Consider the following 17055-nt stretch of genomic DNA (forward strand, 5'->3'; position numbering starts at 1 on the left):
TATTTTGATTGCTTACCTGTATCATAATGCTGCTAGAGCGAACAAAGTATCTATCTATCTATATATATTACAAACAATTACTTTGGGGGTTTTCACTACAGAGTGATCATCTACATTATATACAATCTATGCTCCACCCTCACCAGCAGCAGCAGCAGCAGCAGCTCTGGCCGCAATCAGTGGAGATGGGCTGAGGCAGAGAGGACAGACCCAGCAACACCGAGACCAACGGCCGTTGAGAGTAGCCGTTACAGACTCGGGTAAGCTGACCCGTAACGTTTAACAAAAGTACTAGTTGACGTTAGTAAAGCGCTCTTTTTGCTAGCAGGTTCAACAATACACCAGTGGCAGTTTTTAGGTGATTACATTAAGATTATATTAGACGTTTTTGTGAATCGTTTTATTATAAGTTAGTGGTATGAAGTAGCTGCTAATAGCCGGCTAACCTGAGCCCGTATCTGCCAGTTAACTTCAGGCCAGAGTCGCTGATGCCGCTAACAGAAACGTTGTCAGCGTGTCGTGGTGATCTGACGTTAGCTTGCTGGAACGTTAGCCGTTTGTTAATCGCAAAAGTACACGTTATTTTGACGTTATCCCGCGCGTAATTTGGAAGCTCGTCGGTTAAGTCGTTTGTTTTTTAGTAACCCGAGACACACGGTTAGTGTGTCTAGTTATCATTACCTAGTGAGCATATTGTCCTGCTCTGGAAATACAAACACCCTCACTAGCATATCTCTGTGGTGAACGGGACCCTGCCTGAGTAACTGTGAAGGCCAAAGCCTGTCAAACCCGCTGGCCTTATGTGCGAGACTCTGACTAGAATTGACTCTTTTCAGCTGAACCGGAATGACCTGTCCCACCTTTTGACCTGCAGGGAGCCAATTAGTTTAGTCCCTAGAAATTGCCTCTGGTTCGCTTTCAATGCTTTTTCCTCATAGAGGGGTTTCTTTTGCCTATAACTACTGTAGTGCCCAAATGAAATCTGATCTCCACACCTAGATTAGTGATTTGGTAGGTAGGGCATTAAAACCAGATATAGGCTTTTCTGCTCCACAGGTATTCACAGCTTGTTGTGTGGCTTTTCAATGACACAGCAAGTAGCCCACATCATGGTAAAGAGAATATTGACCCTGATCCTGTGTCCTATCCAGCTGCTGCGTACTGTTGTTTTATGACTTGTCCTCATGTGTGACCAGTTGGCCGCCGTCTGATGTGGACAAAGCCTTGCGGCGAATGTAAAGAGTGAGTTTACCGTGGGAGTGTTTGACCCAGGAAGAAGTCGACTAGTGTCACGCCGCTTCAGAGTTGGACCTCATATTTGCTTGTCTTTGCGGTCTCCTGGTTCTTACTTTGCATGTTCTCATGTATTCTGTTAGTGTCACTTTCTCTTGTTCACTTCCACTCAGTCTTTTTACAGTATTTCGTGCTTCACACAGGGAGCCCTGCTCTGTAACCTCCCAGTTATGAGCAGCCTTTGTACTAGTATCCTGGCAATGATCTGTTTTTGAAGTATCCTGGTTATGTATTCGAGCATTTTAGAAAATCATATCCTGGCTTCAGAAACCCAGATGTGCTACCTAGACTACTCAAACAGAGGCCGTACTGTGTGTATTTGTCCTCGACACAATGGGCCGGTTACACAAGTAATTGGACTGTAATCTAATGGTAATATATGCACTAAAATAAATGTAAAAGTCTGACATTGTTATGCAAATAAACAGGATAGTCGGAGCAAATTTGACGTCCAGTAAGTAACAAGAAATCGCGGTACAGAATACGTCTAGATGAGTATTAAAAAATAGGTCCGAATGATGTTGAAGTATCACCTTTTTAAGCTGATACAGCGAAAAGTTGATTGTTTACACATCCAACTGTTGCTGAGTAACATTATCATTCATTTGGAATCATATTTCTGGCCACCTGTCGAATGTAAGTCCTACATTTAAAGCTCTGTTTTCGGTCTCCTGAGGGACATATCTGGCTCTTTAGCTGATAAACGCTCCACTATGTTAAACAGCTAGTTGCTCATGGGCCGTTTGGTAGGTAGTGTTCAGTGGGTGTTTTGGGCTTTTTTGTTCTTTCTTTTTTACGATAAAGAGCAGAGTTATAAAACTAAAAATAGTAAAGTTGTGTGTCGGACAGCTAAACATGAGCTGAAACTCGCATAAGCTCATTAAAACTGAGGGGATCTGCAGATTCAGGTCATAATTCTCTGTACGTTCATCAATATGTGCGACCCATTTCACATTGTCACAATGTTTTCATATTGTCATTTGCTACATTATTACACACATATTGATTATAGCCACTTAAAATGTTCGCTTCGGTACATATCTTGGTTACAATCTTTAAAAACAAGTTTTTAGAAATGTTTCTTAATAAGTGTTTGTGTGAAAAATGAATATTGGCCGATATAATTCTATCAGATTTGATATAATATCAGTATTGCTATCAACCTCAATAGTCCAGTATGGGTCTTACTATAGTTACTGTACTTATGTTTCCACAAGAATGAAGCCATTGAATTAGAAGTGTGAGCAGCGTTCACGGTTGGCTGACTGTTCACCTTGTTGGGATGCTGTTTTGCATTATTTCTAACATCTATTCTGCATCACTGAAATGCAGATGAACTTGTGCGCAGCACCTCTTTTTACAGGATCACGAAACTCAACAGAGACGTCTCTCACTCCCTCATAACAATCCGTCCGTGTGTGCGTGTGTGCGTGTGCGTGTGTGTGCGTGTGTGCGTGTGTGTGCGTGTGTGCGTGTGTGCGTGCGTGTGTGCGTGTGTGTGTGTGTGTGTGTGTGTGTGTGTGTGTGTGTGGTGCTCAGACTCGGTGGATGGCGGGGCTAACTGAGACGCTCTCAGCTCGGAGTCTATGCCCAACAAGCAGGCCTTTTGTCCCCGCGTAGCCACCGATCCACCCACACAGCGCTCATAATGTCCCGGAGAAAGAGCGTCTTTATCTTTTCCTTTCCAAAGACTCATCTCAATCACATATTTCAGGCTCCGTCCAAAAGGACAGCGGCTTAAACAGGCTAATGTGACAATATGCCTACAGTAATGCTGCAACCACCCACACTGGGGTTTGACATGGGCATGCGAGCATTCACACCCGTATAGGACTAAACAGATGCACCGTAATCATTCACTTTTTTTTGTTAAATGTAGCTTTTCATGGTTGTGTGGAGCTGCTCAGCAGGTTAAATATTGCACATTCTCTCCCGCGCAGCTCCTAAGGGCGTTTGTGTCGTTCCTTTGTGTCGAACATGGCCGAGGTCTGTGGCGTGTTTTTTCTTTTTGACCGTGCACAAGTGGGTGCTCAGCTGTGGAGGGAGGGAGGGGATAGAAGGGGTTGGCCAGAGGCTTGCCAAATTGGATGAGAGCGAGAGAGCAGTTGGGAGGAGATAGCACACAGAAAGTGAGAGCGAGAGGAGAGAGGACTGCAAACGAAGAGAGAGAGCACTCCAGGGTGGGTGAGGAAGAGAGAGTGACGGTGTGTAGCGCGAGAAAAAAGAGGGACTCTGAGAGAGAGGAAAAGAGGGAGAGAGGGTGAGGCTGACATAAAAGGATAAAGGCGGGGTTGTGGTTTTGTGTCACATGATCTCCCTGGCAGGCTGTAGTCTAGTGAGCTCCAGGTGGCAGAGAGACCAGAGATACAGTAGATACAGAGAGAGGGAGAGGGAGAGGGTCACGCTAGCAAGGCTCCACCACAAAGACAACTGAAATTCTTCCATTTACTCCCTCCCTCCCTCTCTCCCTCACACTTCTCTCTCTCTCTCTCTCTCTCTCTCTCTCTCTCTCTCTCTCTCTCTCTCTCTCTCTCTCTCTCTCTCTCTCTCTCTCTCTCTCTCTGTCCTTCAGGATTTTTATTTTTTTCCTGGGTCCCACTTTGCCCCCCTCTCCTCTCCACTCCCGGCCGCAGCAGGCCAGGGAATGTCCCGGCGGCAAGATGCCTTACGTGGACCGACAGAACCGCAACTGTGGCTTCCTGGACATAGAGGAGAACGAGAGCAGTGGCAAGTTCCTGCGTCGTTACTTCATTCTGGACACGCAGCAGGGAAGCTTGGTGTGGTTCATGGACAACCCTCAGGTAAATTACACATGGCTGTGTTAGCTTAGCGCTTAGCTTTGTTTTCCAGAACAGATCCCACCAGGTAACTGCACGGGCTAATGTTTAATGTGTTGGCAATGCGTTACAGGCGACTGCATGCCAGCTAGCCTTTAGTTAGGGAACCGTGTGAATGATCAGCTCTCATGCAACTGCAGAGTAACTGCAGCCCACTTCTAGCTAAGCTGTCGTCATTCATTATGGACACAAAACTAAGCACAGGCTAAATGTTTCCGTCGCCAGACAGTCATGCAAGGATGGGAGAACGTGTATTATGTAATTCTAGCTGAAGGCAGTCAGGCCCATGTTAAAGGCACAGGAGTAGGTCAGGGCTAATGGTGGGTACACATTTTAGGTACCGGCAGACATATGAATGAACTCGTAGTTAATAAACTCTAATCCTGGGATTAGTTTTTTAGTCTTCCAGTGGTCTAGATAAGTCCGTGTGGTGAGCGCCCGTATTTGCTTTTGACCACAGTGGCCATGATTTTTGTGCTCCGTGACCCTCGGTGTCACAGTTATTACCGTCTCCTCTCAGTTTGTTCATCGTGCTGGTTTGGAGATGCTGCATTTTTAAGTGCACCGTTGCATGAAGTATTCATAAATCGTGTAGCAGGAGAAATTTTAAATAATTCAGTAAGTCTCTTTTCTTTTTATAGATTGAAAAAGCTTAAATTTTAATGATGTTAAATCTGGATCCCGTAGTTTCAGAAGCAGAGCAGCTATCATGGAGTGCACAACGCATGCTGTTCTGTAATATTGACTTCACTCTCCCACCGCATTTTATTCTGTCGTTAATCCACAGCTGCGGCTCCTGCCTTATTAATATGGTTAACGGTTGCCTGCATACAGTATTGTTCTTTTTCTCCCACAGAACCTGCCTGCTGGTACAGACTGCGTTCGCTCCCTCAAGCTCACCTACATCTCTAAGGTGAGAAGAACCAGCGGAGCTTATCTTGACACTAAACGCTTCTGCATCAATAGAAACCATTTACAGTGTTCGCTTGAACTGGGAAGCTAACAAGTGTGAGCTTTGTTTTCCTTTAGGTCAGCGACGCCACCAAGCTGAGGCCTAAGGCCGAATTCTGCTTCGGTAAGACATCAAGGATTATCACAGTCTATCTATCTACTATGAATGTCTCTGCATTAGAACGCTAGTTTGATCGTTTACTGGAGGAGGGAGAAAATAAAGACCGATCCAGAAAGATTTCAGCAATTTCTCAAACCTTTTTACAGTTTAAATCATTTTTCAATCAATCAATAGTATTGACGTTGTGAATCATATGAAACAATACCCAACTTGTCAAATAAACGTACATCTTGTTCAAGTATAGAACTCGCCTGCAGTGCTTTGCAAACATCAGCAGTGACGGTGTGCTTTAATCACATGTTGACTAAGCCGAGTACACTTAATGTAACCTAAGGGAGGAGTGTTTGCTGTCCTTCTCTGCCCTTTACACCCAGTCAAGCGTTGCTCTCCACATACTTTCTCCGCCGTTGACCCGGCGGTCCAAGATTGTCTGTTTAGCCAACTCCCAAAGATGCAGGCGACCACAGCGGTTGATGATCTGAGTTTGTGTTTATCAAGTTGCATTTCAAGCATGTCGAGTGCGTTCCCCACCCCTCAAGTTTTAAACTTTCCTCGTTTACATCAGCTTGTGGTTCTCTTCTTCTTCTTCTGTTATAGTGGTGCATCAACTAATGTTGATACACATGTGCTCTGCAACATACTGAACCTTAGGGTCGGGTTTTGCCTACCAGTGGATATTTAGAAACAAAGATATTGTTTTATCTCGACATTTTGTCCTTGGCTTTTCACCCTGTGCGGTCAAGACGGGAATGAATATTGTTGTGAGTAAATACAATGGTTAAATAATAACCATCGTCCGGTTATTTAGTAGTAAACCTTGATCGATTCCCTGTTATTGTGGTACTAGCCCCCTCTCCTCCTCCTCCATCCTCTTCAATAGCAGGAAATACTAGCGTGTTGACTGCCGTGACTGAGTGCGTCGGACTGTGTGTGCGCACCAGTTGCCTTGTTGAGGTTTTCGACAGGATGCCTGCATCCTAATCGGAACCTGATTCAGAGATGCATGGAGTTATTTTTAAACGACCGTTTGTGCGCCACATGTTTTTGCGAATATCTACGAATCCTACTGCGTCCGGCATCTAGCAACTCCAAACATAGAGCGAGGAAGTATTAAGTGAGACAGTGGAGACTTGTGGGAAAGAGATCAAGAGCGCTGTGTTCGTGTGAACTTTGGTGCTTGGACGCACAAATTGTTTTATGATGTGTAGCTATGAGTCAGATCTGATACGCCTCCTCTTGTCTTCCCAGTGCCCACCAGAGACTACTACACTGTCACCACTACCAAGCAGTTTACCAAACACACAGCGGACACATCTGAAGATTAAATGAGACCAGACGGGCAGATTTATTTACAGAAAAGTGGAAGAAAGGGAGAAAAAAAAAAGGGAAAGCGAGGTATTGCATGTGTCTTAAGAGCCGGACCAAACACACAGAACTAGGAAGAATGACCCTCATTGTGACACGGAGGCTTTTAGGTCTTGCCCCCGCCAGATTCACCAGTCCAGCTTTAATGTAATTCATTCCCATGGTGTCGAAAGGAAATGGAGGAGACACAGGGAAGGTTTGAGCTGCAGAATTGAAGGATTTATATGAGAGAGAGAGAGCGAGAGAGAGAGAGAGAGAGAGAGAGACTTTAAGCTCTGAAATCCTGATCCATAGCTAATCAGCATTTGACCCAAAATTTCCTTTGTGATTGAAAAATGGGGTTTTGCTCATGTTCACATGGGCGTGAAAATGTGTGGGAAATATTTAGTGGTTTGTAGCCATGGGCCTCCGTCATGGTGAGAAGTTATGTAGGTGGTGGCAGACTGAGGCAGCTGGGTCATCATCCACATGCAGAGGGAATGCTGCTGGGAGAGTCCCTTGGCCCGGTTGCTTTTCGCTTCCAGAGAAGTCTGTGGCAGCGGTTCTGTTCTGCTGACGCTCGCTCATGTTTTCTATTCAAGACGGGCCAAAAGCGCGATTAGTCAACACCCACTTCATAGTACTTCCTCAGTTCTAGTGCTTTTTTGCGTGTGACTCGTGTTGAACACAGGATGAATCGGATAATGTAGTGTAAAGAATACAGTGGGTCTGAAAATACTTTCACTCTTTGAACTATTCCCACTGCTCTTTTTTTTTTTTTATGGTCCATTAGTCATCAATGCTGGGATGAGGAAGTTCTTCCTGCAGGCCAATGATCAGCAGGACCTGGTGGACTGGGTCAATGCTCTCAATAAAGCCACCAAGATCACCGTAAGAGACACACACACACACACACACACACACACACACACACACACACACACACACACACACACACACTAATCTGTTCTTTTTGGCTCATGTTTTATCACTTTTATTTCTTCCTTTTCTGTAGAAGTGAATGACTGGTCTGTCAAGACACTAGATAAGAGTGATTTAGAGCATGACTAACAGGATGCTGTATTGTTGTATTGAGTCCTGGGATAAAGGATTGTTTCCATTGTTTTCCATGAGGCCTTAATTATCCAGAAAGAAAATTATATTAAATGTGTTAAAGGTTACATACTTTATTTTAAGTTTTTTTTCATCCTAAAGCCGGATTCCACAAAATGTGTATGTCTTTTTAGTATTTGTGTGTTTGATTAATGTGTGTGTGTGTGTGTGTGTGTGTGTGTGTGTGTGTGTGTGTGTGTGTGTGTGTGTGTGTGTGTGTGTGTGTGTGTGTGTGTGTGTGTGTGTGTGTGTGTGTGTGTGTGTGTGTGTTTTCCTAAGGTGCCAAAGTTGTCTGATGGGCAGCAGAATGCGGAGAACCAGAAGGCTTTACCGGATGTCATAGGGCCCAAGAAACAAGTCTCCTATAAGACAGAGATCATTGGAGGAGTCCCCATCGTCACCCAGACCCAGGTAAACATCTCTCTCACACACACACACACACACACACACACACACACACACACACACACACACACACACACACACACACTCTGTGTTTGCATGCGTGCACATAACTGCTAAATGTATGTTATTTTGAAAAACTTAACTTGAGCTATGAATGGGGCGACTAGCTCACTGGGCTTAGAGGGTTGTCTGGTCACTGGAGGGTTGACGGTTTGATCCTTGGCTGGGACGTGTTCTGAGTCGAAGTGTCCTTGAGCAAGACATTAACCCCCTAGCGGTTCCCCGGCGCCTGTCATGAGCAGCCCACTGCTCCCTGACACAAGGATGGGTCAAAGGCAGAGACAAATTTAAATATAGTATAATAAAAAATACATATCTCCCACTTTCCTTCTTTTATATCATCATGAAACTATTAGAGCTGAGACGATTAATCAATTAGGCAACTATTTTGATAATTGATTAGTCATTTATCGAGCAAAATTACCCCAAATTTGCTTGTTTCAAGTTCCCAAATGTTAGTTTGCTGCTTTTCTCTGTTTTATATAATGTCAAACTAAATATGGGTTTTGGATTGTTAGTCATCTTGGGCTCTGTAAGTTGATAGGGACATTTTCCCCTATTTTCTGAAATATGATTCTAATCAAAATTAAGAGATTAAATTAATTGACAGATTAATTGATAATGAAGAATCTGCTTGTTAGCAGTATGAGTTCATGTTAACATCTGAGGAAATCTGAGGAGGCTTTGTTTCATTAATGGGTCAGTTTTCCACCTATAGTAATCACAAACTACTTTAGCTTTAACAATTCTATCTGACATGGATTGTGGCGGACATATTTTTGTAATTACAATATTTCCGGCTTCCTTTACCCTCAAGCATGACGGTGGCGATGGTGCAGGCAGAACGGAGCGTGAGGCCATGCATCGGTCCCACAGCCAGCTGCCGTACTTCCTGGGCAGGCCGACTCAGGAGCACACCGTCATCAAGTCGGGCTACTGCGTCAAGCAGGGAGCTGTGGTGGGTCCCTGAATGAAGTCAGAAAAGTTCATCAACACGGAAGGAATTGCGATTCTTAAAACGCAATTCAGTGTGTTCGATTCTGTTCTCTAGAGATGCCCAAGGATAATTAACTTCCCCCTGAAAAAAAAAAAAAAAAAAAAAATATATATATATATATATATATATATATATATATATATATATTTATTTAAACATTTGACAAAAGGTCTGAACATCTTTTCCCTTTTTTCCCCCCCAGATGAGGAACTGGAAACGGCGATATTTTCTTCTGGAGGAAAACTCAATGAGTTACTTCAAGTCAGATTTGGTAATGAACTTAAATTAAGTTATGTGAAGCCTTTAAGGAATGTTTTCTTATTTATTGATGATGCATGTGGACTGGATTCACCCCCGCAGTCTGAGGCAGAGTAACAGCAAACACACTGTCCCGAGTTCCAACATGTTTTATCTGCCGTCTTGTGGAATTCAATGCTTTCACTTCACATGTCCTGACATGCCTTGTTCCCCCCTGGCCTTCCTTCCACACACACACACACACACACACACATACACACACACACACGCGCGCGCACTGTCCTCAGGATAATTCTGCACGACTCATACCCTGTCCTTGTCCGTGTCTGCCCTTATATGACAGCTCTATCTGTCTATTTGGCTATCAACAGGCCCCAAGGACACAGACTCTCTGTCTGCTGTATCAAATGGCCGGGTCAAGAAAGTTACAACTGTCACAGTTCTAAGTTTGCAGTCTGCTACTTGTGAGGGAAGTTCTGTCTCTATGAAACAGGAAAACTCTGCAAGACGGCCTCTTTTTTTTTTTTTTTTTTTTCTTTAGACATTGTATTAGAAAAAAGCATTTATAATACATTTGCAAACGGTAACATTTATCAAGTGTATTTCTGTTTTTTTAAGTTTTGGCTTCTTTAAGTGTTAACGGTCGTTTCCTTAACTTTAGGAGAAAGAGCCGCTGAGAATGATCCCGCTGAAGGAAGTTCACAAAGTCCATGAGTGCAAACAGAGGTATTTAACATGTCCCAGCATTTTCACATTCCACAAAAAAAAACAACATCTTTAGTCCAGGAGGATTGCGTGATATAGATGAGATAAGTACGATCTGACTTCTTTTCCACTCTTGTCGTAGTGACATCATGATGAGAGATAATCTGTTTGAAGTCGTCACCACATCCAGGACGTTCTACATACAGGTAGGGTTGTTCACAAACGCTGCGATGGCTCTCTTGCTCGTCTCCATGTCTACCAACCGTCTCGCTCTCTCGTCTTTGTCCTTTTACTTTTGTCTCCGCTAGGCGGACAGCCAAGAGGAGATGCACAGCTGGATTAAGGCCGTCTCCGGGGCCATTGTGGCCCAGCGGGGGCCTGGGAGGTCTGCTGCCACAGTATGTATATTGCACCTCACTACAGTGTCACCATAGTAAGGATTCAAGTCATTATAAGTAGACTTGAATCTGACTGGAGACCTCAAATGTGCCTGTGATCAAGGGAAATGACTTCAGACTCAACTTGAGACTTACTGACTGAGTGACAACAGGTGGTGGGAGGAGACTGTTCCCTTTTGACTTCAGCTCAAACAGATGCAGAGTAGCAGAAACAGTAGTTTGACGGGATGTTTCGGATGAAAATGGTTGATGAAGCTAAATTCTACTTTGTGTACTCTGCCACGGACCGGCACCGGGCCGTAGGACATTTTCTACCAGGCCGCAAGGAAATTATTGTATGGATTATTATAACTCTATAGGCTGTATTCACAGTGTTTACATAGAACTTGGCACAGCCTGTTCTGCATTTTCCTCATCCCTCCTTGTCACCACCCAACAGCAAAATACAGATGTTTTTTAGATTTTTTTTTTTTTTTTTGTTGGCCATGTCGTGCTTTTTATTAGGGAATCAACAGATGACAGGAAATGAGGGGGGAGAGACAAAAGTCCCCAGCTGGATGCAAACTGGGGACATTGTGGGGTTTTTTGTTTAGCGCCTTAACCCCTGAGCCGCCGGGCTCCCGTATACAGATTCATAACTAAAGTAGGACGTCGGTACATAAGTCATCATGAAGGTCGTGATGACGGACTGGTGTGCTCACACAGACCAGCGCATCTGTGTGAGAATGTTGAGTGTAGAACCGCTTGATTCGGCCAATCCGCAGCCTACATGCACAGAGACAGTCAGCCAGACTCGAGCAGCTGAGAGGAGAGAAGTAAACCAGCTCCATGGTCCTCACTGCAGAGGAGAGAGTGTCCTCTGACGCAGTCGGTCCCTTCTGCTTGGACTGGAATTATTCTCAATCCCACTGCGCTGTCGGTTTCTCTACAGTTCCCTTCTTCCTCCCTCCTGTGTCTTTCTCTCTGTGTAGCTTGTTTTCCTCTCACCCCCCCTTTTCCTCTTCTCTCTCTCCCTCTCCCTCCACCTCTTCTCTCTCCACCTCCTCTCCCTGTGGGCAGACAGCCCATCTGCTCTAATACTGCTTTGCACTGTGTTGTTGCAGATGCGGCAGGCCAGACGGCTGTCGAACCCTTGTATACAGAGGTATACATCTCGAATCGGGGAGTGCAGCAGCACGTATGTCAGCTCCTCTAAATCCCCCCTCTAAACTATAAGTTCACCTTTTTTTTTTTTTTTTTTTTTTTTACTACTGTTTTCCACTCACTGGCTGGCCCTCTGTGGTTGTAGACCTCTTGAGAGCAGATCAGATCTTCTGGCATATCTGATGCTCCTTATTTTCTCAGAACCAACCACCATGTATGGCTGTGATAACCCAACAAGCGCTCCTCCCCTTCATGCCCTCGTCCTCGCTGCTTCCCTCATCCACTTCTCCTCCTCATTTGCTTTTCCTTTTTCTTTCTTTTTTTGCCGCGCTGTCACTTTAAACTCCGCTCAAAGTTTGAGCCCATTTCATTTGGTGCGCTCAGACGGTGCCCGGTTAAAACAATAAAAACTTGCTTCAGGAATTTTAAGATTTGAGGTGTGCTTGATTTTAGCTTCTCTCGCATGTGATGACTGTCGCCCAACGGGCAACAGCAACCGAAAACAAGAACACCTCAAGTTGTACAAATGCTAATTAGTAATATATCTGTACAGAATGACTCCCTCCCTCCTTTATAGCTTCACCTGCAGAGCTTTCACCTGTCCACGCCATTATTTATGACGCTTCAGTGTGAAAAAAAATCCCAATAGAATGATTTGATGTACAATCCATGCACATACATGAATACCGTGAGCCTGTTTCTATCTTGTGTCTGTATTACTGCGTACATGTGTCTTTCACACCTTCTGTTTCTCTTCCCTTCGTGCTCTGTTATCTCTGCAGTCTGCTGCAGCTGTGTACCTGTCTTAGATGTGTGACATCCTGCTTGTCTCTCCTCTTCCCTCCTGTTCGCTGCCTGTATGTTTTTTGTTTTTCTCTCTTCCTGATACACACAATAATAAGATACTCGTTTCCATGTTGACTACCTACTCTCGCCAATGCTGAATCCACATGTCCAGAGTCACAAACTTTAGTTTTTTTAATAGTAGTGTGTTGGTTTACATATGAATATTTTGGTTTGTAAGAGCTAATCAAGTGTACTTATTCGATAATCAGATGTCTTCAGTGGTTTTGTATTATTTAATCTTCTGAACAGCCCCGAAAACTCAGCATGAGTTTGATTTAGGACTTTTGGATTCAGCATAAAGCATCTGTTGATACGTGTGTGGCTCCCCCTGGGATTTGTTGACATGTTTGTGTTAGGAAACTGATTCTTAAACCTTGTCTGCCTGAGTGGTACATTGTGGCTCTACAGATCAGAATTTGAACAGGCCTGCAAAGTCACAGGGTATCATTGTGCTTCTGTGGCAGAAACTCTGTGTCCAGATACAGTATCTTGGAAGTTGAGGCAGATATTAGTATTTGAGTCTTTTCTTTATAGTTGGGATGTTTCTCTAACCAACTTTTCACCGACTGCTCAGCGGCAAACCCCTCTTTGCTTTCACTTTCTCTGCTGTGTTTTTTTTTTTTTTTTTCTTTCTTTCTTTTCCATTCGTCTGTTTTGTGTTTCAGAGATTGAAATCTGACAATGAAAAGCTGTGAAATAATGAGCAACAACCAACCACTGCTTCCGAAGGCACTCTGCTCCTCCACTGCAACCTGTTGAGACTACCAAAACTAAAACCTGCTGACACTACTACCACTACTCCCGCTACCTCTACTACTTCAACTACTACTGCTACTACCATCTCCCCTCTTTAGCAATGCTACATTCTTCCACACCTTCAACCTTCTGTACCAACTCTGCTACTCTGCATACGGCTCCACACGCTGGTGCTAATACCAAGTCTGTAACTCTCACTTTCAGTCCCCTTCAAAATACGCTGCACATGTCCGGGTTTCACTTTGCTTACTAACAGCCGCTCTCTTGTCGTCTCGCTCTTCTCTCTTGTGTCTTCCCCGCTGTTTTTCTGCTGCAGGACCACGGCGGCCGCTCCACTTTCTACCGCAGCCCCGCGGGCCCCCCCGCCCCTCGCTCGCCCATATCTACCATGCCACCATGCTACCCAGAGTGGGGGGCTGCTGTCACGTGCGGCACACGCCCGCAGCCTGACGTGGGACAGCGAGCACTTCATGAGCCTGCTGCCACGGCCCAGTCACAGCCACACGCCAGCACGCCTGTCCCTGCAGGAGACGACGCGCCTGGCAAAGTGACCCGCGACCCACCCGTGACCACCATCGATAACTCTGAGGAGTCCCCGTGGAGAAGACGGAGCAGCTTTGAGCCCCACATGCCCGAACCCCCCGTGGACCTGGATGACGCCGACCTGCCAGTGAGCGAGGTCTGAGCCGTTGGACCGGACATTTAAAACGACATTAACGGAGATTTAAAGAGGATTTGATGGTGTTGTAAAAAAAAAAACGGGGCAGCTATTGGTTTTCATACCAAAGCTGTTGGCAGAAGACAATATACAACTCTCGTTTTGAGCTCCTCCGTTAGTGTGCTAAAGATAAAGGTTGGGTCACCACCACTGAACTGCACTCGTGTGCCAAAGACGACCCGGTCTTCACCCCCCCCTCCCCCTCCCCCCCTCCTCTGCCTGCCTGCTGTTGCATTTACAATGATGTATTTATTTACTAAGAGTTGATGTTGTCAAACGAAACTACAAATTCTAGTGAACTTGTTCTGATTAGAATTCAGTGACAGAGCTTTATTTTAACCTGCACAGGCACAACGACGTGACGGAGGAGTTTTGTAAACCACTTTGTGCCAAGAAGACAAGGGAACTTTAAAGGTTGCAGAGAGAGAGAGAGTTCAAACTGAGGACTGGCTGTTCTTCACCTCACTTATCTGCTAATTCTACCTGTGTGGTCCGTTCACACACTCACTATTGTAAGCCTGGATCTACTGTTGTTAGCCAGTGATAGAGATATGGATCAAACCTAGTCTGAGATCATATTTTCACTCTAATGCAAATTGTAATTCAAAGCTCCAGGACTGTTGTATTCAAAACATTTGTATGTGACCCAATGTGTATAATAATGCAAGAACAAATGTATTGCAGCCACATTGTTTCTTAGTTGCCAAACCTTTTTCTCTTTATTTGAATAGATCGGAGGGTTTAGTTAAATGAAATAAAGGCGTCCTCAGTGTGATTTTTAGTTGACTGAAGTTCACTACTAGTAGCTTACATGTACATCTACAATGAATAGTTTTTACAGTTATTCACAGTTGCTGGTAAAGAACAGAAAAAAACACATTTTGAAAGCTATCACAGCACGAGCGTCACTTCACATCCTAAATTCGCTTCTTTTTCGTGCTACATTTCAGCAGACCAGACTCTGTGGACTCACTGTTGTGACTCTGGATGACGTGGGAAGTAAACAAGCAGTACAAGGAGTACGCTTGTGTGCATTTTTGTAGTTCACAGTAATAAAACTTCGACAATAGGGCTCTGTCAGTTCTAGATGAGCTTCATGGGCTGATAGGTTGGGTAATAACTGGCTCAGATGAGTTAACGAAACCTGCAGATCATTGTTTAGAGATGAGTACTGTATGAATCATCGTTTAACAGAAGAAAAGAAAAGAAATCTGTGAGAACATTTAAAAGAAACATTTAAGCTCAGACACTTCCGTTGCATGTTAACATTTTAATGATTCCTCAGATTGTCTTTTTGTTTTTAGTTTGTATCTACGGCCGCTCTGTGTGTTGTGTGTTAGCGTAATAGAGCAGCAGGTTTCTTTTTTTTAATATGCTTTTAGATGTTTCCTGATCTGATTCTGTGTACCTGTGTAGCCAACCCGGCAGCAGGCAGCTGCCTCATGGTTTTATTTAAAAATGTCTCTCTGTAGTCCTGATAAATAATACACACTAATGTTGTTGTTGTTTTTTTAAGTGCCTGCTTCCTTTCAGCCCAACCAAGTCAAGCAATTTCACCCCTTTTCAGTCCGGTGTAATTGGTTTGAATTGTCTATTTATTATGTGGATGACTTGAAAGAAATAAACACTGAAAATGTGCTCGGGTGTTTCCTGGAGTATCATTCAGGTTTGTGCTTTTCTGTCTCCAAGTAACACCATTAGTCTGTGAGCTTTAGTAGCACTGGAGGAAAGATTTGATTATTTTGTGTAAATGCTGGTCTGCTCATCACGGCTGCCTCTGACCTCTGGTGGTGAGAGGAAAACACTTCACTCTGGTTCACTTCCATTGACGTGCTGTGGACTGACTGAAAAAAAGTGCTGCACGAGTCAAGTCGTGCATTCATCAACGATACAGTGATTTAGTGATCAGAATGGAAATAAATTCCCCTGGTTCAAACCCTAATCTACAAGAATGAGAGCAGAGTAAACGAACAGTAATAAATAATCTGGTTTACTGTAAGCAATATGCATGCAAAACAATTAGTGTCGTTGGACACACCGAGCTTCAAAACCTTCAAAATAAAATACTGTCCTGCTGTACTCAGCCTCTTTACATTTACATCTTTACAATACATTAAAGGGCCAGTGTGTAGCATTTCTGGGGATCTATTAGCAGAAATGGAATATATTGTTCATAACTATGTTTTTATTAGTGTGTAATAACCTGAAGCTAAGAATCGTGTTTCCCTTATGAGCCCTCCATAACTACATGAGCCGGTCCACTTCACGGAGGCCGCCATGTTTCTACAGTAGCCCATAACGGACAAACTAAACACTGGCTCTTTGGCACCCATAGTGACCAAAGAGGTTTTCAGTTGGTTGCAATCTACAAACCACACCACTAGAGGCCACCAAATCCTACACACTGACCCTTTAAAATGTGATCTGCAAAAACAGTAAAAAGAATATTTATAATATCACTGTAATAGCGACTAGGGCACAATATGTATTATGATTAGGCAAAAGTATACAAAACCACAATTAAGACAATGAAACAGCTTCAACTTTAATAACTCCATTAGTTGGCTTTTAATTAAAATGCTTGAAATAATTTTCTGTATGATCAAATATTCAGGATGTGATTACACTGACAGCTCAAAGCTTCGCCTCGCTGCCCCATCAGTCCCCGCTGGGAGCCAACACTCTCACCAGTGCTGCTGGAGGCCCAGGCTGTTTTGCTGGGCCCGCTGGAGAGAAGGGAGGCGCAGGAGAACCAGAACCAGGACTGAGCAGGGCATACTGTCTGACCCTGCTGCAGTAAAATGAGAGGTTTTCTAAAGGGACTCTGGTGCTCTGAAACACTAACACTTCCGTCCACAGGGACCGGCAGAATCAACATGAAGGTACCTTGCAGTAGCTTTAAGTTAAAGTAGTAATACCACACTGTGAATGAACTGCATTGAAAATAAAATCATGTAAGTATCATTATCATACCATGTCATATTATTGGATTATTATTACTGAGTTCCTTATGGGTTTAGGTAAAATCTTAATCTGCACTAGTAATTAAGTAACAATAAGTACAATATTTCCCTCTGAAATGTAGTGGAGTCAAAGTATTAAGTAGTAGG

The 17055-nt window shown here is 44.0% G+C and overlaps 1 protein-coding gene across 12 annotated transcripts; it reads left to right on the forward strand.

The window, feature by feature from the left end:
- Positions 1–155: 155 nt before the first annotated feature.
- LOC137879157 (pleckstrin homology domain-containing family A member 1-like) lies at positions 156–15583 on the forward strand. 12 transcript variants are annotated; one of them, XM_068719776.1, is made up of 14 exons: positions 156–260; positions 3866–4094; positions 4987–5043; positions 5160–5205; positions 7340–7437; positions 7939–8070; positions 8942–9082; positions 9324–9392; positions 10041–10105; positions 10227–10290; positions 10393–10482; positions 11586–11659; positions 12408–12482; positions 13544–13877. In XM_068719776.1, exons 2-14 carry the CDS (start codon positions 3954–3956, stop codon positions 13776–13778), a joined length of 1287 nt encoding a protein of 428 aa, XP_068575877.1. In that variant the 5' UTR covers positions 156–260; positions 3866–3953; the 3' UTR covers positions 13779–13877. The 12 variants fall into 12 exon arrangements, with proteins under 12 accessions (XP_068575877.1, XP_068575902.1, XP_068575894.1 ...); XM_068719801.1 differs by having other exon boundaries at positions 13137–13609; XM_068719827.1 differs by lacking the exon at positions 156–260 and adding an exon at positions 3385–3497.
- Positions 15584–17055: the final 1472 nt, after the last annotated feature.

Source organism: Cebidichthys violaceus, unplaced genomic scaffold (assembly GCF_023349555.1).
Source record: "Cebidichthys violaceus isolate CVI_PGR_0920_01 unplaced genomic scaffold, fCebVio1.0.p SCAF_10, whole genome shotgun sequence".
NCBI classification, from domain to species: domain Eukaryota; kingdom Metazoa; phylum Chordata; class Actinopteri; order Perciformes; family Stichaeidae; genus Cebidichthys; species Cebidichthys violaceus.

Excerpts from the sequence above, each read along its gene's own strand:
- LOC137879157 (XM_068719776.1), top strand. The coding sequence starts at position 3,954 with ATGCCTTACGTGGACCGACAGAACCGCAACTGTGGCTTCCTGGACATA. Across the intron at positions 11,660-12,407 it reads ATCGGGGAGTGCAGCAGCAC|TCTGCTGCAGCTGTGTACCT; the intron begins GTATGTCAGCTC and ends TTATCTCTGCAG. Across the intron at positions 12,483-13,543 it reads TTCCCTCCTGTTCGCTGCCT|GACCACGGCGGCCGCTCCAC; the intron begins GTATGTTTTTTG and ends TTTCTGCTGCAG.